At 45.6% G+C, this 27,495-nt stretch overlaps 1 protein-coding gene across 4 annotated transcripts in view; it reads right to left on the bottom strand.

The window, feature by feature from the left end:
* WDR47 (WD repeat domain 47) overlaps positions 1 to 27,495 on the bottom strand; it is an 85,431-nt gene that overhangs the window by 20,722 nt on the left and 37,214 nt on the right. For 3 of the 4 annotated variants that reach the window (XM_056523490.1, XM_056523489.1, XM_056523488.1), the window contains exons 5-11: positions 16,628 to 17,430; positions 12,807 to 12,936; positions 10,742 to 10,920; positions 8,783 to 9,034; positions 6,372 to 6,432; positions 1,619 to 1,782; positions 1,348 to 1,517 (exon numbers count right to left, since the gene is read on the bottom strand). In XM_056523490.1, the coding sequence (XP_056379465.1) occupies positions 1,348 to 1,517; positions 1,619 to 1,782; positions 6,372 to 6,432; positions 8,783 to 9,034; positions 10,742 to 10,920; positions 12,807 to 12,936; positions 16,628 to 17,430 (1,759 nt within the window). The remainder of the gene's footprint in view (positions 1 to 1,347; positions 1,518 to 1,618; positions 1,783 to 6,371; positions 6,433 to 8,782; positions 9,035 to 10,741; positions 10,921 to 12,806; positions 12,937 to 16,627; positions 17,431 to 27,495) is intronic. The other variant, XM_056523491.1, reaches the window with a different exon arrangement.

Below are 27,495 nucleotides of genomic sequence, written 5' to 3'. Positions count from 1 at the left end.
TTGTAGTTCGCCCGTAGTGCACTTCAGGTCCACTTATGGGGTACCTCCATACTCAGAAGAGATGGGGTTACAAATTTTGGGGGGTCTTTTCTGCTATTAACCCTTGCAAAAATGTGAAATTTGGGGGGAAACCCACATTTTAGTGAAATTATTATTATTTTTTTTTACATATGCAAAAGTCGTGAAACACCTGTGGGGTATTAAGGCTCACTTTATCCCTTGTTACGTTCCTCAAGGGGTCTAGTTTCCAAAATGGTATGCCATGTGTTTTTTTTTTTGCTGTTCTGGCACCATAGGGGCTTCCTAAAGGTGACATGCCCCCCAAAAACCATTTCAGAAAAACGTACTCTCTAAAATCCCCTTGTCGCTCCTTCGCTTCTGAGCCCTCTACTGCGCCCGCCGAACACTTTACATAGACATATGAGGTATGTGCTTACTCGAGAGAAATTGGGCTACAAATATAAGTATACATTTTCTCCTTTTACCCCTTGTAAAAATTCAAAAATTGGGTCTACAAGAACATGCGAGTGTAAAAAATGAAGATTTTGAATTTTCTCCTTCACTTTGCTGCTTTTCCTGTGAAACACCTAAAGGGTTAAAACATTTACTGAATGTCATTTTGAATACTTTGGGGGGTGCAGTTTTTATAATGGGGTAATTTATGGGGTATTTCTAATATAAAGACCCTTCAAATCCACTTCAAACCTGAACTGGTCCCTGAAAAATAGCGAGTTTGAAAATTTTGTGAAAAATTGGAAAATTGCTGCTGAACTTTGGAGCCCTCTGGTGTCTTCCAAAAGTAAAAACTTGTCAATTTTATGATGCAAACATAAAGTAGACATATTGTATATGTGAATCCAAAAAAAAATTATTTGGAATATCCATTTTCCTTACAAGCAGAGAGCTTCAAAGTTAGAAAAATGCAAAATTTTAAATTTTTTCATGAAATTTTGGAATTTTTCACCAAGAAAGGATGCAAGTTACCACAAAATTTTACCACTAAGTTAAAGTAGAATATGTCACGAAAAAACAATCTCAGAATCAGATTGATAACTAAAAGCATTCCAGAGTTATTAATGTTTAAAGTGACAGTGGTCAGATTTGCAAAAAAGGGCTTCGTCCTAGAGGTGAAAATGGGCTCCGTCCTTAAGGGGTTAAAGGGGTTAAAAACAAAATAAAGAAAAATAAAAAAAAACGCATTCACCTCTACTGAATTGTATATCTAATTTATAAAAGTAAGCTGAAATCCTTGAGATATTCCCTTTAGAGCTCCGCTGCCTACTTTGGGCTGTGTGTTATTAGTCAGGGCTTTTATAGTGCGGGATGTGACAATGTTACATGTCTTACCTGTTGCATTGCACGTTTCTGCGTTAAAAGGCAGAACCTTCACATACTTGTCATTCGATCCTGTTGCAAGCAGCTGGCCGCAAGGGCTCCAGGCCACGCAGTAAATGGACCCTTTGTGGTGTTTATTCCTCTTAAATCGAACCGCTGGCTGCACAGGGGTAGTTGGGATGCTGAGTCAAAAGTAATATGAATATCAATAGGCGTAAACAGCTGATGTAAGCCATGCTGAGTAGTGTCACTCACTGCAATGAAATATTGTAAGATCTTTTACCTGGTGGTATCCAAGGTATCCGGATAAGCACAAACCCTTAGGGTTTTGGAATTTGATCCGATAGCATAAAGTGAGCCGCTTGGGTGAAATGCTACAGCCCGGACAGCCTGTGTGTCCTCCAGGGTTGTGAGGCAGATGAACTGCTGCTTTGTTTTTCCATCCGCCTGTTAAACAAAATGAAAAACTTGATCACAGATATTCACATGCAAATCCTGAAGCATAAATGCCTTTAATCCATCTCTATATCTTATATAAGTAGAAAAAAGTATTATTAACCTCCTGAGCGGTATTCCCGAGCGTGACTCGGGGTTAATTTTCCCAGCCAGGTTCGGTAACCCCGAGTCACGCTCGGGGTAGAATTGCAGAGTTCCCGGCCGGGCTGCACGATATATCGCAAAAACAATGCGATATAGCGATGCGGCCCCCCGGGAAAACATGCGATTATCTGCTCTGGTCGGCTCCCGTTGCCGGGTCCGGCCAGAGCAGGTAAAGAAAATACTAAAAGTCAGTGTTTCCCTACCAGGGGGCCTCCAGCTGTTCCAAAACTACAACTCTCAGCATGCCCGAACAGCCAAAGGCTGTCCGGGCATGCTGGGAGTAGTAGTTTCACAACAGCTGGAGGCCCCCTGGTAGAAAAACACTGAGCTAAGTGTAAAGGGAAGAAGTAGTAAAATAAAAAAACCTTTTGCTCACCTAGTCCCGGTCCCTGCAGATGCCGTTCCCCTCCGTGCGCTCTGGTCCCTGCTCTCTTCACTATTCATCTTCTAGGACCTTTCACTTTTCAGCCAATCACAGGCCGCAGTGGTGTAAAGCCTGTGATTGGCTGAAGGGGAAAGGACTTGTTCTGCAGCAAATACACTAGGTTTGAAATCTGCCGGCAAACCCAGTGTATCCTGCTGCAGGACAAGGTGAGAAGGGGGGGGGGGGGGGGAAGAATGTGAAAAAGGGGGGAATGTGACAGGGGGGGGAATGTGACGGGGGGGGGGAATGTGACGGGGGGGGAATGTGACGGGGGGGGAATGTGACGGGGGGGGAATGTGACGGGGGGGGGAATGTGACGGGGGGGGGAATGTGACGGGGGGGGAATGTGACGGGGGGGGAATGTGACGGGGGGGGAATGTGACGGGGGGGGAATGTGACGGGGGGGGAATGTGACGGGGGGGGAATGTGACGGGGGGGGGAATGTGACGGGGGGGGGAATGTGACAGGGGGGGGGGAATGTGACAGGGGGGGGGAATGTGACAGGGGGGGGAATGTGACAGGGGGGGGAATGTGACAGGGGGGGGAATGTGACGGGGGGGGAATGTGACAGGGGGGGAATGTGACAGGGGGGGAATGTGACAGGGGGGGAATGTGACAGGGGGGGAATGTGACAGGGGGGAATGTGACAGGGGGGGAATGTGACAGGGGGGGAATGTGACAAGGGGGGAATGTGACAAGGGGGGAATGTGACAAGGGGGGAATGTGACAAGGGGGGAATGTGACAAGGGGGGAATGTGACAGGGGGGGGAATGTGACAGGGGGGGGAATGTGACAGGGGGGGAATGTGACAGGGGGGGGAATGTGACTGGGGGGGAATGTGACTGGGGGGGAATGTGACTGGGGGGGAATGTGACTGGGGGGGGGGAATGTGACTAGGGGGGGGGAATGTGACTGGGGGGGGGATGTGACAGGGGGAGGGGAATGTAACATGAAGGGGGAGAATGTGACAAGGGGGGGAATGTGACAAGGGGGGGGGGGAGAATGTGACAAGGAGGGGGGGAGAATGTGACAAGGAGGGGGGGAGAATGTGACAAGGAGGGGGGGGAGAATGTGACGGGGGATGTGACAAGGGAGAGGGGAATGTGACAGGGGAGATGTGAAATGGGTGGAGGGAGATGTGAAATTGAGTTTAAAAAAATTGTACCGCTTTTGGTACACATTTCCAGACAGAATCATACCGCCAGGGAGGTTAAAGGGATATTTTCATCTGGGACATCGTAAGACCCAGATAGAAATAAATGTCCGATCGATCCAGCTCCCATCTCTGGGAAAAGCACCAAACTTGAGACCAGGAGGACACCCGCCAAATGCCACCCCCTCAACAACAACGCCCCCACACTGCTAGAGGTGGTCTGGAAGCCAAAAACCAGCTGAGCAGGCGTGAATAAACCCCATAGTACCGCAAGCTACACTCTTTCTATTATTAGGCTGCATTCACACCACGTTTTTGCTATACAGTTCCCGTATACGTTTTCAATGTGAAAACCGCACGGAACCGTATTGAAAACCATATGCATTGACTCTCCATTGAAAACCTTATGCATTGACTCTCCATTGAAAACCGTATGCCAAACAATGCATCCTTTTGCATCCGTTTTGCATCTTGTAAGGTTTTGTCCGTTTTTTTTTTCCCATACCCAAAACCATAGTCTACCACAGTTTTTGGTCAGGGTCAAAAACCGTATTAAACTGTATACTTTTTCTTTTTTAACATTGGAGTCAACGGGAACCGTACAGAACTGTATGTGCACACGGTTCCATCCAGTTTGCACCATACGTTTTTTTTACTTGGCACAGTTTTTTTTTCTTGGAATTTCAATCAAACAAGTGAAACTTTATTCATAATGGAGTGAAAAGTTAAAAACGTATCCTTTTTTTCCCTTACAAAAACTGATGCAACTGGACATTTTTTTAAACCGTATACGGTTTTTAACTGTATGCAGGTAAAAATTTGTACACACATTTTGATACAGTTTAGTCAGGTTTTGAGGAATACGTTTTTCATCCAAAACCTGATACGGGAACTGTATTGCAAAAACGTGGTGTGAATGCAGCTTTACTAATGTATGTTAACTCCAGCTTGCGGTGTTCTGCTGTTTACGCAACTTTTATTAGCTATAATAGGAGTTGTGTAAAGTGCACACAACAGCCTGTTTCTGGGCTCTCGTTCATGTCCATAGGCCAGAGGGACTCCTTGACCTCAAGACAGGTGAAGGTCAATAAGGTGGCACATGTATATATAAATACAGTTTATGGCATAATCTGTGGACATGGCATCAACGCCCAGCAGGGAATACCCCTTTAGGGTCTATTCACACGTACAGTATTCTGTGCAGATTTGATGCGCAGGATTTCAAGCTGTGTTCAGTCATTTAGTTTACATTGAAATCTGCAGCAGAAAATCCTGTGCATGAAATCTGTGCAGAATACTGTACGTGTAAATACCCCTTTAAAAAGGAGTTCATATATGCCCGTGGTGTACAACCAATTGTTTTATGCCTGAGTCAGACTCACCTGATGACATTTACTTTGGTCTTGTCACATGCAGTGCCAATTGCAATGGACATGTTTCTTTCCAGTATAGAGAGATCTGGTATCACTACTAATGCAACGGATGTGGACCCTGGTCCCATGGAAAAGTATGAGATCAGTTCTGACATCAGCTTCCCTCCAGTCTTTCTGTATTACACCAGATGGCAACAAAGCCAAATTGCTAGACCAGTGTTTCCCAGCCAGGGTGCCTCCAGCTGTTACAAAAATACAACTCCCAGCATGCCCGGACAGCCAATGGCTGTCCGTGCATGCTGGGAGTTGTAGTTTTGCAACAGCTGGTGGCACCCTGGTTGGGAAACACCGTGCTAGACATAAGAAATGGGGCTAAGCACTTCAAGTGACAGCTTAATCTCTCCTTATATACAACTAATATCACTTCAATACTAAAATCTACATAACATATTTTAAGCAATTTTGAAGGTGACATTAAAGGGTTAATCCGATTTTTTTTTTTTTTTAAATCAACTGGTGCCAGAAAGTTAAACTGATTTGTAAATTACTTCTATAAAAAATTCTTATTACTTCCAGTACTTATTAGCGGCTGTATACTACAGAGGAAATTCTTTTCTTTTTGGATTTATTTTCTGTCACGGCCACAGTGCTCTCTGCTGACACCTCTGTTCATGTCAGGAACTGTCCAGAGCAGGAAAAAAAAAAAAAACCATAGCAAACATATGCTGCTCTGGACAGTTCCTAAAATGGACAGAGGTGTCAGTAGAGAGCACTGTGGTCGTGACAGAAAAGAAATCCCAAAAGAAAAGAATTTCCTCTGTAATATACAGCCACTAATAAGTCCTGGAAGGATTAAGAATTTTTAATAGAAGTCATTAACAAATCTGTAACTTTCTGGCACCAGTTGATTTTATTTATTTATTTATTTATTCTTCCACCGGAGTACCCCTTTAAGTTTGTTTTCTTTTTAAAAAAAATAGGCAGTAATGTATAAACATATGGCATACAACTGCACCCACCTGCCCTTTCCTTTTCAGTGTCGAATATTGTGCATTCGTAAGCAACCAGACTTTTGCGAGTTAAAATAAAAATTGATTAAAGGGGTACTCCGGCGCTTAGACATCTTATCCCCTATGTGACATCATGCTCCGCCTCCTCAATGCAAGTTTATGGGAGGGGAGACAGCAGTCACGCCCCCTCCCATAAGCTTGTATTGAGGGGGTGGAGCGTGACATCACACAGGGGAGGAGCCGTGACATCACAATGCTCCGGCCCCGTGATCGACAGTAATCAGATCCGGAGCGAACACGCTCCGGGGACTGATTTTAATTAGGTGCGGCGTGCAAGATCATGGGGGTCCCCAGCGGCGGGACCCCCGCGATCAGGCATCTTATCCCCTATCCTTTGGATAGGGGATAAGATGTTTAAACGCCGGAGTACCCCTTTAAAAAGAAAAAAAATGCATTACTTTTTTTTACCCTCTCACCTCTGAACTTTTCCTTGTTCCAACATTTACAGCTTCTTCCAGGTTTTGCTTATTCCTTCCACTGCAAAGGGAAAATAAAGTGACACAGATGAGCTAAATAAGGTTATACTGTCACTATTAGTTCCCTGAATGTTGACAGCTGAAAATACTATTTCGCACTGATAACACAGCGGCAACTACGAAACCAGATTTTTCTGTCCACCCATCAGGCACTCGGGCTCATTGAAAAAAAGCTAATAGTGCTCAACTTCAGCCCCCTACCAGCACAAAGTGCAATAAAAGACAGCGTTCGAAAAGTGAGAGAGTGTATGGATGAGGAATTGCTGTGATACTGGGAGAACGAGTCCTCTGTACTGGAGTCTAAGTGAACTTTGCATCAGCAAACTACTTATAACAAGCTACAAAATGCTATAGAGGTTACATTCATTTGAGTAAGATCTGACTAATGGCCCAACAACATTGGCCATACACATAAGACTGCTGTTCTGAGATCCACAATACATACACATGCTCAGCTTGGTTGAGCAAGCATGTGCTCTCAATAGGGATCAGGTGTGAAAGCTGTAGCCAATCACCTTTGGTAGAGGCTTATTTTCGAAGAAAAGGCTCAGGTGTGACGAAATCCCACATGCACAATCATTATCTTTCCCATAATCTGCCATCGGGGTAGTGACAGGAGCCCCTCAAGCTTTAGATGGTCGGGTGAAATCGGCAGGCTCAACAGACTTTATGGTTATCATTTAAAAAAAAAAAAAAATTTATATTTCACATAGACAAAAGTTTTAATTCGTCAGGGGTCTCAGTGCTGCGATCCCCACCGATCAGTAGAATGAGCAGAGATAAGTGTGTGGTAGAACTCTTTATTCCCCGGCTCTCAGTGATCTTTACCTCGCTGCCCCGTAGACTTATAATGGAGCAGTGAGACAAATTACTGCCAGGGAGTGAAGCACTTAAGCACATGCTACTCCCCACTCATTCTCCTGATCGGTGGGGGTCTCGGCACTTAGAGATAAAAACTTTTCACACCTGTGACATGTTAAAAGTATTTTTCAGTGACAGGGACACAAAAATATTTCCTTATTCTTCCTTCCCCACACTTAAAGGACATCTGCAACGTTACAACACTTATCCCCTATTCACAGGATAGGGGATAAGTGTTTGATCGCAGGGGGTCCAACCGCTGGAAACCCCGCAATCTCCTTAACGGGGCCCCTGCATTAGCGCTCAGTGAGAATGCTAATGCGCGTAGTGTCGACCTTGAGAGGTCGACGGTACGCCTCCTCCCCATGCAGTTCTATGGGAGAGGCATGAACGCTGCCTCCCCGCCTCTCCCATAGAACTACATGGAGGAGGCGTATCGGCCACAACATCATGCTGCGGCAGACACACCTCCTGCACGGGAGAGCTGCAGTAGAGTCATGGCCCTGTGCAGGAGATCACGGGGGTCCAAGCGGTTGGACCACCCACGTTCAAACACTTTTGTTTCGGCCACAGATGGCCTTTAAAGTTTTTCATGTCATAGAAACATGCACCGCCCTGGCCCCATTGCCTCCCCCATCCCCGGTTTTATAATTACCTGTTCCCGGGGCCCACGCTACTTCTGGCTCCTGCTGCGTCCTGCGTAACGCTGCGCACAGTGACGAGTGACGTGACGTGTGCGTCGTCACATTCAGTGCGCACAGTGACAGCTCAGGAGGACGCCACCGGAGCCAGATGTAGAGTGGACCCCGGGAACAGGTAATTATAAAACTGGGGATGGGGGAGGCAATGGGGCCGGGGTGGTGCGGTGCGGTGTGCGACGCGGCGGGAGCGGTGCAGTGGTGGGGGTAGTGGTGCCGCCGCCACCCGCTACTCTCCCCCTGCCTGTCCGGGGGTCCCGAGTCCTATCACCGAGATAGGACTCGGGACCCCCGGACAGCCAGGGGGAGAGTAGCGGGTGGCGGCGGCCTATGGCACCACAAAAGCCACTGCAGTGCATTGATTTAAAGCGCCCTCTTTAAATCAATGATCTGTAGCGGTGTCACGGGGGGATAAATAGCCGATAACTTATACCAGTATTCCGGTATAAGTTATCGACTATCGGCCCTAACCTCCACCGATTATCGGTATCGGCCCTAAAAAACCGATATCGGTCGATCCCTACAGAGAACCCCATCTATCATAGTAAAGAGGAGTGAGAAGCTTCACTCCCAGACTTGTAGCGATCCCCATTCAGCTTTTCTGGAAGGCCTCAAAATCCTAAATATTTTCTTAACATTTTTTAATGACAGATACACTTAAAGGTTTACACATACATAGTCCTTAATGCTATATGGTCACATTTCTAAGCTAGAAGCATTTCTCTGGAGAATTGTGACCTAACAGTATCTAATTACCACTCATCACTACTAACATTTACATTTGTGACTAACCCTGTACTTCCAAACACTGGTGACTCTTCTGGGAAAGGTATTTGGGGAGAGGTTCCCCGTTTCCTGGGGGTGCTCGTATTTATGGTCTGCCCATCAGGCTGCACATTTCTCAGTACAGATGAGTTCACTATAGGTGAGGGCCCATTAGTGGCGGATGAGCAGCTGTCTCTGGGCCCATTTAGGCTCTTTGCCTGAATCTCTTCACTAAGAGGCTCCATCCCAACATTCAACTCGCCAAGCTTTCTGATAGACCTAAACGGAACAGGAGGACATAGACAAATATTAACAAAACAGTAATACAGTGACACAGCTGCTGTAAACCAGGCTCTCTATCCTTTATTTAACACATTTGCACATTTTTAAACCTTTTTCAGTATTCTTAACAAAAGATGTTAAACTAAATTATTTAAAATGACAGCAATACAAACAAGTAGACTTACACTCACTGATCATATCTTTTTAAAATAAATGCATAATCAGAAATTTCTATATTAAAATGAGTTTTAAAACAATTGTATTTTTCTATTTAAAACTATCAATACAAAAATACTAAAGTCTTCATATTGGAGCACAATAAGTAGGATAAAAAAAAGACCTCTTGTTCGGCTCCATTGGGGGACACAGGAACCGAGGGTATATCTTGCTGCCACTAGGAGGCTGACACTAGGCAATAACAAAAAAGAAGTCGGCCCCTCCTGGCAGGATATACCCCGCCCACTGACTCTGGGCTAATCAGTTTTAGGTTAGTGTCAGTAGGAGGAAGACACAGGTCTGGTGCTCTCCAGACTTGGTCTTTATTATTTTCTAGTTTGTCATTGAGTATTAGATTTTTCTCTTTGTTGTTTTATCTAGGTTGGGGCGATAGGAGAATCTCGGCATAATTAGAGGGTAAGTAATTTAATGGAGACTCTATAATACTGCAGGAGGCTTACATAGGACAAGATATTAACACTATACATACAAATAAGGCTCTGTATGCAGCTCCCCTGATCTCTTGTCCCAAGGAGTGCTTAGGAGGTGGACCCTTCATATTAGATGCCCAAAGCAGTGTGAGAGGAGCGCTTCTTGTTCCTCTGCTCTCAGCACGGAGTTAGGCTGCATTCACACCACGTTTTTTTGCAATACAGTTCCGGTATCAGGTTTTTGATGAAAAATGGACTCCTCAAAACCGTACTGAAATGTATGAAAACGTGTGTATAAGTTTAACTTTTCACTCCATTATGAATAAAGTTTCACTTGTTTGATTCACATTCCAAGAAAAAAAACTGTCAAAAACCGTATGGTGAAAACTGCATGGAACCGTACGCACATACGGTTCTCTATGGTTCCCATTAACTCCCAAAATAAAAAAAAATAAAAAAAGATACGTTTTCAATACAGTTTTTCACCAGGACCAAAAACCGTGGTAGGCTACAGGAAAAAAGACGGACAAAACCGTACAAGATGCAAAACGGATGCAACCGGATGCATCGTTTGGCATCCGGTTTTCAATGGAGAGTCAATGCATACGGTTTTCAATACGGTTCCATATGGTTTCCAAATTGAAAACATATACGGGGACTGTATTGCAAAAACGTGGTGTTAATGCAGCCTAACAGCTCTAGCAGTCTCCTGATAGGAGTTTAGAGCGGAGGAGGGGCTGGAAGCCTGGGATGCCTCCAGATATTTTTTAAAGTGACTCTCACATCCAGATCAGACATGTTAATAACTGTGGAAAATCTAACTTTTTAGCCTGCCATGGAGACTGAAAGATATCAAACATTTTCTTACAGGATTTCTATATGGTAAAAGTGTTGGATATATAGATGTACAAAATAAATCCTAATACGTACTGTATTCCAAATCTAAGGTTTATTATTTTTGTTTGGGGAAAATTATCCACATGGGCCACATATGAGACAGAGCAGACGGATGGGCCCCGGTCATCTGAATATCCCCAATAATTCTCTATTAGCTTACCTATTAAGAAACTGTTCCGTGAGGTTTTGGGGGTGTTCAGACTCCTCTGTTTGATTGACACCTCCCTCAACCAGCATTTGCTGATAAAGCTGCCTCTGCTGCTCCTTCTGCTCCAGGTGCTGCTGGTATCGCATCTTCTGGCGGTAATATTCTTCAAACTGGTCTGTAGAGTCCCGCAACTGAAAAACATCAAAGATACACTAATTCTGAGGGAAGAAATTGCACATTTTAGGTAACAAAAACTTCAAAAACTCTTGTCTAGTTGAGAAATTCCATTTTGTAATATTCTTAAAGGGGTATTCTGGGACCTAAGCTTTTATCGCCAATCCAGAGAATAGGGGATACAATGTCTGATCGCGGGGGGCGTGGCGTTACGTCTCCAGTCTCGAAAACCCAGAAGTTTCCGACACTGGAGACGCAGCCTCGCATACAATACGGATGCTTCAGGGAGATCGCGGGGGGTCCCAGCGGCTGGCCCCCCCCCCCCCCCACAATTAGACATTGTATCCCCTATCATCTGGATAGGGGATAAAAGCTTAGATCCCAGAATACCCCTTTAAGGTAACAGAGAAGGGGGCTCCTCATTCAGGACCTTTATTAGTCAGTGGCTACATAGAGCTGCCCTCACTGAGCATTTTGGCCTGGCTTGGGTTTGCTTAGCCACTTCTGGTGTGGGATCCCATGGTCCCTCATCTTATTCCCGGATCTAGGATCCTTTGGATCTCGTGACGACTGTTCCAGGGTTCTAACCTCCTCACCGGTCTGTTTGTCTCTCATAGTCTACCTCGGGGGTGAACGGACCTTGTGGCCGAAGGTCCTTCTGTCCTCCTGGTTACCTCTGTCTGGAATTTTGCACCTAGATGGGCGTTATCCTCCCGTCGCGCTCAATTTTCCTTGCCCTTCCAGGCGTTGTGTGCTCTTTGAGTTTCCTCTTCCTCCCAGTCCCTTAGCAGCATGGCCTTGAGACTGTGGTTTGGTGTCCGAGCGGTCAGCAATGTGCTCCTGCGCTAGTCTTCTTCTGGGCCAGATTGCCCTGCGTTCGGGCCTGGACATGGATCTTGTTTGTCTCTCTCTCTTCCTTTTCTGGCGGCTTCTAGTTCCACCTTCTGAAGGTCTTGCCCTCTGCTGGGCATGTTCAGCTGCCGCTTTCTTGTCATTCTCTCTCCTCGGCTTTGGTCCTGTAGTTGCGGCTGGCCTCCTAGCGGGGCTCTCCCTTCGGGCCTGTCCGGCACGCTTCTCTTCTAGCAGCTGGAGTTTCCTCACCATGTTAGTTTGCTTTGTGAAACCCCTGAATTGGAGTTCTCTCTCTTCCACGTTTGGGCAAGGCCTCAATGGTCCTGCGCCTTATGTCTTTTCTTCGGAGGTGGCGTTTGCTCTCTCTGGCAAGGGGGGTGTCTGGCCGGCAGACCTCCGAGGCGGCTGTTTCTTGTTGCATTGGATTAGAGGTTGGACCTCATTCCTTGCTTGGTTCCTTCCTTTTCAGGTTCTAGCTTTCCCCTCATGTTTTGTGGGGGTTTCCAATTTCCTCTTATTTCTACCATTTTTGTTTTGACGGGACCTTTTGATTGCTTTTTATATTTTTTTTTTCTGGTATATTAATGTTTTTTGTTTTTGTTTTTATTAACGTCTTTTCTATACGCCGTGTGGTTTCTTTAAAGTTGTATTGCAATTGTTTGGACATTTACACATGGAGCGATACCAAATATGTTTACTTTTGTTTAGATTATGTTAATTGAAAAATGGGAATTGAAACTTTTGTTAGGAAAGGGGCTTATTAACATTAGATTTTTTTTTCTTCATGTGGTGTAAAGCTCAGACCTTTACCACTTTACCACTGACCCAGGTAAATGGACCTATGCAGTATGTATCACACTCCTTAGGAACTGCATTTGTCTCTTGTATAACATTGCCATTAAAAATCTAGGATACGCCACGTGGATTGTGCAGTAATTTAAAAGCGTCTACACTCTCAGGCTGCACGGATGATATTCTATATGACCTCTTACACCATCTCACTCTAGATTCTCTTAGGCTATGGAAAATTTACAATTAGCAATAAAATTACCTCATTTCTCTCCGGCTTTCTTGGCTCCTCACATGCTGCTCCTGCTTGGAGATCGTTCTCGGCGCTGATGTTTTGGCACACTGTCTCGCTGTCGCCTGGTGCGTCTGTCTCCTGAGGAGTTTCACTTCTGCTGCAATAATAAGAGATTGATTGATATTCAGTAAATAGTGCAGTGTTTTCCAACCAGGGTGCCTCCAAAACTACAACTCCCAGAATGCCCAGACAGCCAAAAGCCAAAAATGCACACGAAAAAAAAAAAAAAAAAGAAGAAATCGGAGCAGATTTTAGATGTGGATTTGCGGTTTCTTTATCAGCACAAAAAATGGCTGTGTGGACATGTCCTCTCTCCTACCACACCAAAGAAGTGGCCATATTTATTTTTATCGTAATACCTGCCAGATTCTGAAACAAGTTTTTTTTTTTTTTTAATCTGTTTCTATTTTGTGATTGTAATTTGTTTTTATTTCATTTTTGTATATTATTATGGGGGCAGCCATCTTGCCTGGTCTGTTTTTAACAGCATTTGAAAATATGCTATACAGAAAGCACCTGAATGGGAAACATTACGGGACATGGTCCAGTGACAGAAATCACCCGACAGGGAAAGAGAGGCCGAGGTCTGAGCGTCATCTATTGTCTTTTCTATCTACTGGTGTCACCTTTCACTGAAATGCTGTACAGATCACTATCCAGCAAACTCCTTATCATCACAGACTCAGCTTACTCTTAGGCCTAGTGGCCAAAAAACAAAACTGGCAAGATATTAGGATTATTTTAAAATACAGTGGTCCCTCAAGTTACAATATTAATCGGTTCCAGGGCGACCATTGTATGTTGAAACTAGAGATGAGCGAACTTACAGTAAATTCGATTCGTCACAAACTTCTCAGCTCGGCAGTTGATGACTTTTCCTGCATAAATGAGTTCAGCTTTCAGGTGCTCCCATGGGCTGGAAAAGGTGGATACAGTCCTAGGAGACTCTTTCCTAGGAATGTATCCACCTTTTCCAGCCCACCGGAGCACCTGAAAGCTGAACTAATTTATGCAGGAAAAGCCATCAACTGCCGAGCTGAGAAGTTCGTGACGAATCGAATTTACTGTAAGTTCGCTCATCTCTAGTTGAAACCATTGTATGTTGAGATCATATCTGTATGGAAACCTGGTAATTGGTTCTGAAGCCATCAAAATGTTATCAAAAATAGGAAAAGGTGAAGATTAAAGGGGTACTCCGGTGAAAACCTTTTTTTCTTTTAAATCAACTGGTGGCAGAAAGTTAAACAAATTTGTAAAATACTTCTATTAAAAAATCTTAACCCTTCCAGTACTTATTAGCTGCTGAATGCTACAGAGGAAATTCCTTTCTTTTGGGAACACTGATGACATCACAAGCACAGTGCTCTCTGCTGACATCTCTGTCCATTTTAGCAACCATGCAGAGCAGCTGTATGCTAAGGGCGGCATGGCGGCTCAGTGGTTAGCACTGCTGCCTTGCAGTGCTGGGGACTTGGGTTCAAATCCCACTAAGGACAACAATAAATAAAGCGTTATTATTATTATTATTATAGGAATGTCAGCAGAGAACTGTGGTCGTGATGTTATCAGTGAGCATTCCAATAAGAAAAGAATTTCCGCTATAGTATTCAGCAGCTAATAAGTACAGGAAGGATTAAGATTTTTTAATAGAAGTAATTTACAAATATGTTTAACTTTCTGCCACCAGTTGATTTAAAAGAAAAAAAGGTTTTCACCGGAGTACCCCTTTAACCCCTTAAGGACCAATGACGTACCGGTACGTCATTGGTCCTGCTCTTCTGATATAACGCGGGGTTACACAGTAACCCCGCGTCATATCACGGCAGGCCCGGCGTCATAGTGAAGCCGGGACCCGCCTCTAATAGCGCGCAGCGCCGATCGCGGCGCCGCGCGCTATTAACCCTTTAGCCGCGCGCTCAAAGCTGAGCCGCGCGGCTAAAAGTGAAAGTGAAAGTTGCCGGCTAGCTCAGTCGGGCTGTTCGGGATAGCCGCGGCTAATCGCGGCATCCCGAACAGCTGACAGGACAGCGGGAGGGCCCCTTCCTGCCTCCTCGCTGTCCGATCGCCGAATGACTGCTCAGTGCCTGAGATCCAGGCAGGAGCAGTCATGCGGCAGAATCGTTGATCACTGGTTTCTTATGAGAAACCAGTGATCAACATAGAAGATCAGTGTGTGCAGTGTTATAGGTCCCTATGGGACCTATAACACTGCAAAAAAAAAGTGAAAAAAAAAAGTGAATAAAGATCATTTAACTCCTCCCCTATTAAAAGTTTGAATCACCCCCCTTTTCCAATAAAAAAAAAAACACAGTGTAAATAAAAATAAAAATAAACATATGTGGTATCACCGCGTGCGGAAATGTCCGAATTATAAAAATATATCATTAATTAAACCGCTCGGTCAATGGCGTGCGCGCAAAAAAATTCCAAAGTCCAAAATAGTGCATTTTTGGTCACTTTTTATATCATTTAAAAATGAATAAAAAGTGATCAATAAGTCCTATCAATGCAAAAATGGTACCGTTAAAAACTTCAGATCACGGCGCAAAAAATGAGCCCTCATACCGCCCCATACACGGAAAAATAAAAAAGTTATAGGGGTCAGAAGATGACAATTTTAAACGTATTAATTTTCCTGCATGTAGTTATGATTTTTTCCAAAAGTCCGACAAAATCAAACCTATATAAGTAGGGTATCATTTTAACCGTATGGACCTACAGAATACATATCAGGTGTCATTTTTACCGAAAAATGTACTACGTAGAAACGGAAGCCCCCAAAAGTTACAAAACAGCGTTTTTTTTTCAATTTTGTCGCACAATGATTTTTTTTCCCGCTTCACCATAGATTTTTGGGCAAAATGACTGACGTCATTACAAAGTAGAATTGGTGGCGCAAAAAATAAGCCATCATATGGATTTTTAGGTGTAAATTTGAAAGAGTTATGATTTTTTAAAGGCAAGGAGCAAAAAACGAAAATGCAAAAACGGAAAAACCTCCGGTCCTTAAGGGGTTAAAGACAAATAAGTAGATAACTAATATAGATAAAACATGTCCTTAGATATAAAAGTAAGAAAGATCAGCTGGGAGCTGTAAATCACTGTCTATGTCAGTGTTTCCCAACCAGGGTGCCTCCAGCTGTCGCAAAACTACAACTCCCTGCATGCCCGGACAGCCGTTAGCTGTCCGGGCATGCTGGGAGTTGTAGTTTTGCAATGGCTGGAGGCACCCTGGTTGGGAAACAATGGTTTATGTAGAGGACAGGAGCTTCTTCAGGGTCCTATACAGTACACACAGTGTCCCAAATGGAGCCACCCTTACTTGGTGTCCAAAGGAGCAGCTAACCCTGGCACAGGTAAAGAGTAGTACAGAACTTGTAGTTCCTCCCTGTACTGTAGGGGGCGCTACCAGACACCAGTCAGTGCATGCACTTCACTAATACAGGGGTTTTTACCAGTAAAATGCCCATTCTGATTGGTCAGTTTCTCCAGTTGTGAAATGTCTCACAGATCTGGACTGTCCGTAGCATTGTATGTTGAGTTTGGCTTCAAGTTACAATGGTCCAGAAAAAAAACATTGTATGTTGAGGCCATTGTAAGTTGAGGGATCACAGTATAGACAGTAAAATGGAAAATAAAAAATTACACCTAGGACACATTCCTTTTAACTAATTGAGTCCTGGACTCATTAGCCTTATGCTATTAGTATATAATGGTCTGTGCTTACTGGTGTTCCGATCTCTGCTGACCCACAAAACTTCCATATACAAGGTAAGCCTGTTAAATACCTTTCAGAAGACTCTTCGTAAATACTGTGACAGTCCGAGCTCTCCAGCATTAAGCTCCGGCTGAGGTTTTGCACTCCAGGGTAATGGAAGTTTGCAAAAGAGTGAGACATGGCTGAAGTTTTACTTCCAGGCTCAACTGTTCTTTTGTCGTGACCGCTCAGGCCACACGTGAGACCATCCAAGGCAGGATTCAATGAGCGCGACATGTACGCGTCAGCTGACTGTGGCCGTCTCATAGGAGAGGAAGGGTACGGAGATAACTTGCTGATGAGAGGGGTGAGAAGGTCCGCATAGCCAGCTTTACTGGGCTTCATGAGTTTATCCACATGGATATTCAGTGTCTTCTGTTCAAAAGCGCAAGAAAACACACTAGGGGGTAAATTCTGAAGCCAGGACAAGAGACTCAAGTCAAGATCATCACATCCATTACCACAGAGGAGATCTATCCCAAGCAGGACCTCACTTTCCGTGATCTCCTCTCCGGTGGCCTTACTCTGGCAGAACTCCACGCAGCACTCGTACAGCAGGCCCTTCATGATGAGCTGGAACAAGCGGTTATTACTGGCCTTAAAACCCGCCTCACTCAGCTTCCGATCAGCAGGGATAAACTCCGCCACCATTGTGCAGGCCTCTTCAAAGCAGTGGACGCGAGCCGTGCTTGGATTCCAGTCCTTAAACTCTGCATGGTTTGTGAGCCTTGGAAGTGTGAGCAGGAGACATAGCTTGCTGTAGTCATCCTTGGAGGAGCAGTATTCTTCTAGGGCGTGGAGAGACTTCACAGCTTCTTGCATTGTGAATTCCATCTGCAGTAAAACAGGATATTTATAAGAAATAATTCTAGCTTCTACTCATCTGTTTAAATTTAATTTAATTACAAGTGTCTTTATCCATTATTTCCTCTCCTTAGAATAGGCCATCAACATCAGATTGGTCAGGGTCTGACGCCTGGCACCTCTGCCGATCAGCTGATTGAAGGGACTGCACCATTTACACAGCCACAGCTCCGTACATTAAATAGTGGCTATATCTGGAATTGCAGCCCGTCCAATTGACTTGAATGTGACAACCTGCTGTACCAGATACACTTACTACTGTACAGCACTGTGGTAGACCTTGCTGGACTGCCACAGCCCCTTTAGTCAGGTGACCTGCAGGGCTGCCAGGAGTCAGATTCCCACAGGACACTGACAATTGTTTTTTTCGCTCCTTGTCGTAACTTATTTTTCATTTGCAGGCCCAGCTGCTCTTTAAAAGGGCATGCTTAATTTTACTACATAATGTAATGCAAAACAATAATAAAAAATAAATAAATGAGGTGGTAAAACTGACATGGTATCTTTAAAGGGGTACTCCGGTAGAAAGTTTTTTTTTTGTTGTTTTTTTTGTTTAAAGTCAACTGGTGCCAAAAAGTTAAACAGATTTGTAAATAACTTCTATTAAAAAAAATCTTAATCCTTCCAGTACTTATTAGCTGCTAAATACTACAGAGGAAATTCTTTTCTTTTTGGAACACAGAGCTCTCTGCTGACACCTCTGTCCATTTTAAGAACTGTCCAGTGTAGGAGAAAATTCCCATAGAAAACATATGCTGCTCTGGGACAGTTCCTAAAATGGACAGAGGTGTCAGCAGAGAGCACTGTGCTCGTGATGTCAGCAGAGAGGCTCTGTGTTCCAAAAAGAAAAGAATTTCCTCTGTAGTATTCAGCAGCTAATAAGTACTGGAATGATTAACAATTTGTAATAAGTAATTTACAAATCTGTTTAACTTTCTGGCACCAGTTGATTTAGAAGAAACAAAAAAAAATATATATATATACTTTCCACCGGAGTACCCCTTTAATCTGCAGAAAAATACAACTTCAGCAAATTTATATAGATTAGCTGTTATATAGATGTTTTACTTCTTTAAAAACACTTTGCTTACCACTGAGGCAATGCTTTCACATAATTTGAGCCTCAAAAAATGGCCATTAATAGCATGTGGCATCTGCAGCCTGTACGGTGTGGGCTCAGCTCCTCCAAAAATTGTTAAAAAATATATGTTTGTTTAACATAATACAATAGGTCATCTTCAGACGACACCTTCCCTTTAAGGAACGCAGCACACGGGTGACTGGAGGATGAAACCTGATCACTGGAAACAGACTGGCTGGAAACTTCTGCTCCCTGCAGATGTCATTACTGGATTTCAATTAACATTCTTCTCAAAAAGGTAAAACTGCTCAGGACCATAGGGGGAGATTTATCAGAACCTGTCCAGAGGAAAAGTTGCCCAGTTGCCCATATCAACCAATCAGATCACTTCTTTCATTTTTCACAGGCCTCTTTATAAATGAAAGAAGCGATCTGATTGGTTGCTATGGGCAGCTCAGCAACTTTTCCTCTGGACAGGTTTTCCTAAATCTCCCCCATAAAGTATAGGATGAATAGAAAGTAAAAGGGCTGAAGAGGGTCATTGGGGGGGGGGAGATTTACTAAAACCGGTTGTTGCCAGCCTGTTTGTTTAGCACGTTTTCTGGTTGGAATTTTGTCTGTCATGCACCAAAGTTATCATTTTGTTGCACGGCATATGGTAACTTTACCTGTTATAACTTTCCGGAGTCAGCACAGGCAGTTTTTAAAGGAGATATCCAGTGGTGATAAACGTATCCCCTATCATAAGTACAGGGGATAAGTTTCAGATCGCGGGGGGTCCAACTGCTGGGGCCCCCCGCGATCTCCTGTAAGGGGCCCCGACAGCCCGCGGGAAGGGGGCGTGTTGACCACCCGCACGAAGCGGCGGCCGACACGACCCCTCAATACCAGTCTATAGCAGAGCCGCAGCGCTGCCTTCGGCAATCTCTGGCTCTGCCATAGCGATGTATTGAGGGGGCGTGTCGGCCACCGCTTTGTGCGGTGGTCGACACCCGCTATCTGGCCAGCGAGCAGGGCCCCGTACAGAGAGTTCGCCTGGGGCCCCAGCAGTTGGACCCTGCGCGATCTCAAACTTATCCCCTGTACTTATGATAGGGGATACGTTTTTCACCACTGGACTACCCCTTTAAAACATTGTTTCCCAACTAGGGTGCCTCCAGCTGTTGCAAAACTACAACTCCCAGCATGCCCGGACAGCCAACGGCTGTCCGGGCATGCTGGGAGTTGTAGCTTTGCAACAGCTGGAGGCACCCTGATTGGGAAACACTGCTTTAAAAAGTAACACAGTAAATACATTACCACTGCAAAATTCCAAGCCAAATCCAACCATATACACACCAGCTTTAGAAAGCTTCTATACAAAAAGTCACACAATTTTGGTGCAGAAAATGACTGCGCCGAAACATTGCACCAAAATTAGATTGAAAAAAAAAATACTGATAAATATTTCCCATCGATCTGAATGATCTGATAATGACCTGCTCGGAGGCAGTAAATGTGGATGCATCTACATCACGCGTAGAACACGTTGTAGAGTACGTTTTTTTTATTACTTTTTTTTTTATTTGCAATCGACCCTAAGATTGTCTATAAACACTATGGGGGAGATTTATCAAAGTTGTCTATGTCCCGCATCAATATAGACCAAACTACAGAGCATTAGGCCGGTCTATTGTGCGCCTAAATTATCAAAAGTCACACGGCTCTTGATAAATTCTGCGCACAGACTTCGGGATCTATGCTTTAGACTGTATTTAAACCTGCTCCAACATGGTCTGACATTTCGGCGTACTTTCAGCCGATGCGACATGTCGCCGAAAATTTGCTTTTAATAAATTCAGCACCAATGCATTTTTCCGTCTAAAATAGACTAGAATGCATCAGGTTCTAAAAATCCTCTAAAGCAAAAGTTGCGAAAAACTCGCACATATATAGACTGCGACTTTCTGTGCGAAAATTTTAGACAGGAAAAAACTGTGTAAATCCTTTGATAAATCTCCCCCAATGAATAGCTGATACAATATAAACAAACAGTCCAGCTCACCCGAAAGCACTGTTGCGTCTCAAACGGTGTGGGACAGCACCCACCCAACTGAGCAGAGAAAGGATAAATGTCCAGCGCAGAATAAATGCAAAACAAACCCATTGAACCCCTTGCTGCAAATTGACGTTAATTAACGTCCATCTTCAGCTCCCGAGGGATAACGCGCGCTCAGCAGGTGAGCACGCATCATACCTGGTGGGTCCCGGTTGCTGATGTCCAGCATTAACCCTTTAGACACAGCGATCAAGCTTGATCGCCGCGTCTAAAACTAAAGTAAACATTGCAGGTTAGCTCAGTGGTGCTGTTCTGGAACACCACAGTGAAATTGCGGCATCCCGAACAGCATGCAGGATGCAAGGAGGATCCCTACCTGCCTTCTCGCTGTTCGATCGCTGAATGACTGCTCCGTGCCTGAGATCCAGGCAGTAGCAGTCAAGTGGCAGAAACACTGATCAATGCTATGCTATGGAATAGCATTGAACAGTATGAGAGATCAACGTAATGCATGTTATAGTCCCCTATGGGGGCTATAACAATGCACAAAAAAAAAAAAAAAGAAAGTGCAAAAAAAAAGCTAATAAAGATCATTTAACCCCTTACCTAATAAAAGTTTGAATCACCCACCTTTTCCCATTAAAAAAAAAAAAAAAAAAGGGTAAATAAAAAACATATGTGGTATCGCTGCGTACTTAAGTGTCCAAACTATAAAAATATACAGTTAATTAAACTGCATGGTCAATGGCGTACATGCAAAAAAAAATCCATGCAAAAAAACAAACATTTTCGAATGCTGGAGCAGTCGACGGGAGCTCGTGAAGTCATAGCCCCGCCTCCTCATGATGTCACACCCTGCCCCCTCAATGCAAGGCTATGTCACGCCCCCTCCCATAGCCTTGCATTGAGAGGGCAGGGCGTGACATCATGAGGGAGCGGGGCTTTGACTTCACGAGCTCCCGTCGCCGGCTCCAGTGTTCGGAACAGTTTGTTTCAAACGCTGAGGAGCACCTCTTTAAAGTAGAACAATTTCTCCCGGCCCTAATAGCTTCACTTACCGTTAAGTTTTTAACTACGTGCAGAGGATGACGCGAACGTGCGTGTAAAGTAGTGTTACCAGCTGTGTCTTTACGTTAAGTGACAGAATTGATTTTACCATTGTTTACGTCTCCCTGTAATGTCACATCCAAAAATGAAACTTGGTCAGAAAAAAATAGAAACCGTAATTTTAGGTTGCAGTGATTGGTATTAAAGGGGTTCTCCGGTGCTTAGACATCTTATCCCCTATCCAAAGGATAGGGGATAAGATGCCTGATCGCGGGAGTCCCGCCGCTGGGGATCCCGTGATCTTGCACGCGGCACCCCGCTTGTAATCAGTCCCCGGAGCGTGTTCGCTCTGGGTCTGATTCCAGACGACCACCAGGCCGGCGGCGTGTGACGTCACGCTCCGCCCCTCAATGCAAGCCTACGGGAGGGAGCGTGACAGCTATCTTTTGGATAGGGGATAAGATGTCTAAGCACCGTAGAACCCCTTTAAGGTAGGTTATAAATGGACTAATAAGAGGAGCTTGAACTCCAAATAAAGATAAAATCATCTATATACCGCCCATACCAAAAAAATATCTGTTGAAAAAGGATTAGATGAAGAAGAAAAAAATGTTTTCGCAATAACTCCATATATAACATCATCCTTAAATTCATGCCAACGGCTGTCTGGGCATGCTGGGAGTTGTAGTTTTGCAACAGCTGGAGGCACCCTGGTTGGGAAACACTGCTTTAAATGGGCACGCTCATTAAAGCTAATTTTTGCTATTGCACTCCTTATGGTAAATAAAAAATATTTCTAATATACTTTGTTTAAAAAAAATGAAGTTTTCTATGTTTTATTTTTGCTTAAAAAAGCTCAAGAGCACCTTTTCCTCCCATCTCATATACAGACTTAGGACCGCAGCCCAAACACAGGAAGTGCAGCATGGAGTGCTGAGGGGTGTGTGTTCAACCAACAGCATATGGCAGTTAAAAGGGTACTCCGGTGAAAATTTTTTTTTTTTTTTTAAATCAACTGGTGCCAAAAAGTTAAACCGATTTGTAAATTACTTCTATTAAAAAATCTTAATCCTTCCTGTACTTATTAGCTGCTGAATACTACAGTGGAAATTCTTTTTCCGTTTGAAACACAGAGCTGTCTGCTGACATCATGAGCACAGTGCTCTCTGCTGACATCTCTGTCCATTTTAGGAACTGTCCAGAGTAAAAGGAAATCCCCATAGCAAACATATGCTGTTCTGGACAGTTCCTAAAATGGACAGAGATGTCAGCAGAGAGCACTGTGCTCGCGATTCAGCAGACAGCTCTGTGTTTCAAAAAAAAGAATTTCCGCTGTAGTATTCAGTAGCTAATAAGTACTGGAAGGATTAAGATTTTTTAATAGAAGTAATTTACAAATCTGTTTAACTTTCTGGCACCAGTTGATTAAAAAAAATAAAATAAAAAAGTTTTTCACCGATGCGAGAGGAGCTATGATTGGATGAGGTTGGACCCCCCCCCCCCCCCCTCAGCACTCCAGGCTGTACTTTCTGTGTTTGAATCTCGGTCCTAAGTCTGTGTATAAGATGGGGGGGGGGGGAGATTTTTTTTTTTTAACACTTACCGTAAAATCTCTTTCTCGAAGGATCCATTGGGGGACAGACCGTGGGTGTATGCTGCTGTCTCTAGGAGGTGACACTATGGCGACAAGAAAGTCGGCTCCTCCCAGAGGGATATACCCGCCTCCAGGCCCTGAGGTAATCAGTTTAAGTACTAGAGCAATAGGAGAGGACCGACAGGTCAAGAAAAAAACACGAACTGTCCGAGAATAGAAGAAAAGATATAACTGAACACACCCTCGGACAGAGAACAAAAGAGAAACCCAAAAGGGCGGGAGCTGTGTCCACCAATGGATCCTTCGAGAAAGATTTTACGGTAAGTGTTAAAAAATCTAATTTTCTCTATTGGCTCCATTAGAGGACACGGACCGTGGGACGTACCAAAGCCGTCCCTTGGGTGGGCAGATAGTCAGGCAGATGGCTTTTCCACTGCCGCCTGCAGCAGACTACGGCCCAGACTAGCATCAGCCGATGCGAAGATATGAACCCGGTAGAACCTCGAGAAAGTGTGCAAAGACGACCAGGTAGCCGCCTTGCAAATCTGCGAGGCTGAGGCTATGTTCTGGAGAGCCCAGGATGCCCCAACAGAAACGAGTAGAAAGAGTCACAACCCTGAAGGGAGGAATCTTCCCCCTACAGCGAAGGATCCGAAATGGCAGACCAGATCCACCAAGAAGAGGTAGCCTTGGAAGCAGGTTATCCCTTACGACGACCTTCCGTAAGGACAAAAAGGGAATCGCACTGACGAAACGAAGAAGAGATAGAGAGGCAATACCCAACAGCCCATGCTCCCTAGAATGAGAAGGAGCGGGGTAAAAGGACGGAAGAACAATGTCCTCATTGAGATGAAAGGCCGAAACAACCGTAGGCAAAAGGGAAGGATCTGGCCGGAAGCACCAGAAACGGAGAACAGCAGGAGAGAGCTGCCAATTCAGACACTCTCCGAATGGAGGAGATAACAACAAGAAAACGCCACTTTCCAAGAAAGGAGGCGCAGGGACACCTCCCCAAGGGGTTCAAAAGATTCACCTTGGAGTACCCCCAGAACCAGATTCAAGTCCCAAGGGGGAGAAGGGGCAGCATGCGCTACTCCTTGAAGGAAGGTCCGGACATGAGAATTAGAAGCCAGAGGACACTAGAAAAGAATAGAAAGGGCCGAAACCTGACCCTTAAGGGAACTGAGAGACAACCCCAGTTCCAATCCCGACTGCAAGAAAGAGAGAAGACGGGAAACCGAAAAGGTAACAGGACACAAGACCTGAGCTTCACACTAACTAAAATAAGACCGCCAGGTAAGGCGGTAAACTTTTTCCGGTGAGGACTTATGAGCCTTGAGCATCTCGAGGTCTCGACCACCACACCGTCAAAGCAGAGACGGTAATAGGGGGTGGCACAGGAGACCTGAGATAGGAGGTCTGGAAGATAGGGAAGGCGCAACGTTAAGTCGTTCAGGAGCCTGACCATGACGACGTACCATGCCCGCCAGGCCCAGGCTGGGCCACTAGAATGGCGGAAACGCCCCACTGAGAGTTTCCTCAAGACCCCGAAAAGAGAAGAAAGGGAGGAAACAGATAAGGTAGGGCAAAGTCCAACCACCAAATAGATAAGGTAGGGCAAGGCATGACCAAGAGAGAGGAACGCTTCGGTTGTGGCGGGACCAGCAGAGGTCCACGACTGGAGCGCCCCAGGGGTTGCAGATCGCAGCCAACACCCCTGGATGTAGGGACCAGTGTCATGGACGCCTGAGGACCGGCCGAGAATCTCACATCCTAGGGACGGCCAGACTGAAGATAACTGAAATGGCCAGAAATCTGAGTTCCGCCCAGGAGGGAAATTCACAAGAACAAGCAAAGAAAGAATTGCCCTAGGCCCAAAAATGTTGAAGGGGAAAAAGTTTCTCGGGGGCCAAGACCCCAGACCGGGTGGTCCCTGAAAACACCTCCCCAGCCTGACAGACTGGCAGGGATGGACAGGAAGGAACACACTCGAAAAAAAAAAATAAATGAGGGAGAAAACGAAGCCACCATAGAAGGGACCAACAAGACCGAGCCAATGGAGACCTGTCACACTGGAAGAAAATCACCAGTGAAGAGGTCGGTGATGAAACTGGGCAAATGGCACGGCCTCCACGGCCGCCGCCAATCGACCCAGGACATCCATGCAAAAGCAAATGGAAACTGGAGCAGGGAGCCGAAGGCATCAGACTCTTGAAAAGAGTTGGCAGAGTCGAAAGCGGGCAGAGGCCGCATCGAACTAGAGCCCCAGGAGAGCGGTTGGGCTTGTCCCAAATGACCATCCAACCAAAGTGAGGCAAGGTCTGGAGGTTGAGACTAAGACTCTCCAAGATCTGGGTCCTGGCTGGAGCTCAGATCAGGAGGTAGTCCAAATAAGGAATCACCGAAACAACTGTTGTCCGTAAAAGAAGGCTATCAAAGGCGCCAGGACTTCGGTAAAGGTCTGCGGAGAAGTGGCCAGACCGAAATGGATAGCCACAATACAAAATGACCGTCCGGCATTACAGAGCGGAGGTACCACTGATGACCGTGAAACAATTAGAAGCGCAGACAGGCATCCTTGATGTCCACCGAGGAACGAAAAACTCCCCTTGAACCATGGACGCCAGCACCGAACGGAGAAACTCCATTTGGGATGGGAACGCAAGATGCTGGCTGAGATACTCGAGAACCAAGACTGGGCGAACAGAAACTCCTTTCTTGGAGATCACAGAGAGGTTGGAATAAACCTCGAAAACGTTCCCCTGAAGCTGCATGTCCAGGCATCCCGGAGGGTAAGAGGCGACCAACCACCCGAGAGAGGTCGGTGGGTGGGGGCGACCCTTCAGGCCAAGGAAGGCCTACGGGTGCCTGATTGGGCCGCCTGGCGTCCGCAGCCCAGGCTTAAAGCCACATGAAGGGACGTGGCTACCAGGTAGCTTGTGGTAAGGGCAGCACAGTGGCTGCACATGGAATCAGAACACAGAAAAATCTCCAGCTGCAGAGCATCGGAGAGCTAGATTAAATAAATCCTCCGGAGGGATCTTGAAGACTTCCCTGGCGGAGTTGGAAGACCATACAAAAAGGGTCTTTGACACCCAGGCAGAAGCAAAAGCAGGAAAAAACCTGCTGCCTCAAAGGCAGAGATTGCCAAAATATCCACCTTCATGTCCGCTGGATTCTTGAAGGCAGCCGCATTAGCCAACGGCCGGGTAGGCGCCTTAGAGAGGCGGGAGACCGGCGGATTTGGATCCACAGTTGGAGAGAAGGTCCACCGACCAATGAGGTCCTTGGCGAAGGGATACCGCACTTGAACCTTCTTCATGTCCTGAAAATTCTTCTCAGGGTGCCATCAGGCGGATACCAGCAGGGCGTAAAATTCAGCGTGAGAGCTGAAAGTTTTGGGTGCTGGTCGGGCACAAAGAAAGGAGACTTCTGGAGCCACGTCCGAAGTTCCTGGGTCCTTTAGATGGAAGGTGTCTCTTATGGCCGAAACCAATGAGTTCACCACATCAGGCAAATCCGTGCGGTCCTCTGAGACAGAGGCCAAATCAGAAACCTTATCCACAAGTTTTCCAGGTGAATGGGAAACGAGGCGAGGCAGCCCTGGAATAGGTCGGACACACTGAAAGGAAACCTCTGGAGCCACGTCCTGAGGTCCTCTAGATGGAAGGTGTCTCTTATGGCCGAAACCAATGAGTGCACCGAGTCAGCCATATCCGTAAGAGCTGAAAATCTTGGGTGCCAGTCAGGCATGATGAAAGGATACTTCCGGAGCCACGTCCGAAGTTCCTGGGACCTTAAGATAGAAGGGGTCTCCTATGGCCGAAACCAATGAGTACACCACATCAGGTATATCTGTGCAGTCCTCTGAGTCAGATGCCGAATCGGAAACCCCATTCACAAGTTCTCCAGGTCAGTGGGAGCGAGTGGAGGCAGCCCTAGAGGGGGGGGGGGGGCACCGACCGGGTACGCGGTTCTGGAAAGCCAGAGCGGCGACCACGGAAGCGTCCTCTGAGGGAGGGACGCTTGTACAAGTGGAGCAGCGGGTGAGTCCTATGAGGGGAGCGCCCGTGTCAGGAGACCCAGGGAAAGAGTCAGAGAATATATCCCCATCACGCTTGTGAGAGCAGTGATATAGAGAGAAGGGAAGCAGGTCCCTCTGGAGGGCCGGCGTAGGGCGGACCTCTCCCAGGCGGAGACCTAAGCCAAGACGGATATAGACTCTGCGAGGGATAGATATAGCAGGGGAAGCAGTGGTGCTGGTGGAACAAGAAC

This window comes from Hyla sarda, chromosome 6, assembly GCF_029499605.1.
Source record: "Hyla sarda isolate aHylSar1 chromosome 6, aHylSar1.hap1, whole genome shotgun sequence".
Classification (NCBI taxonomy): Eukaryota; Metazoa; Chordata; class Amphibia; order Anura; family Hylidae; genus Hyla; species Hyla sarda.
This window is presented reverse-complemented; position numbering and strand designations above follow the sequence as displayed.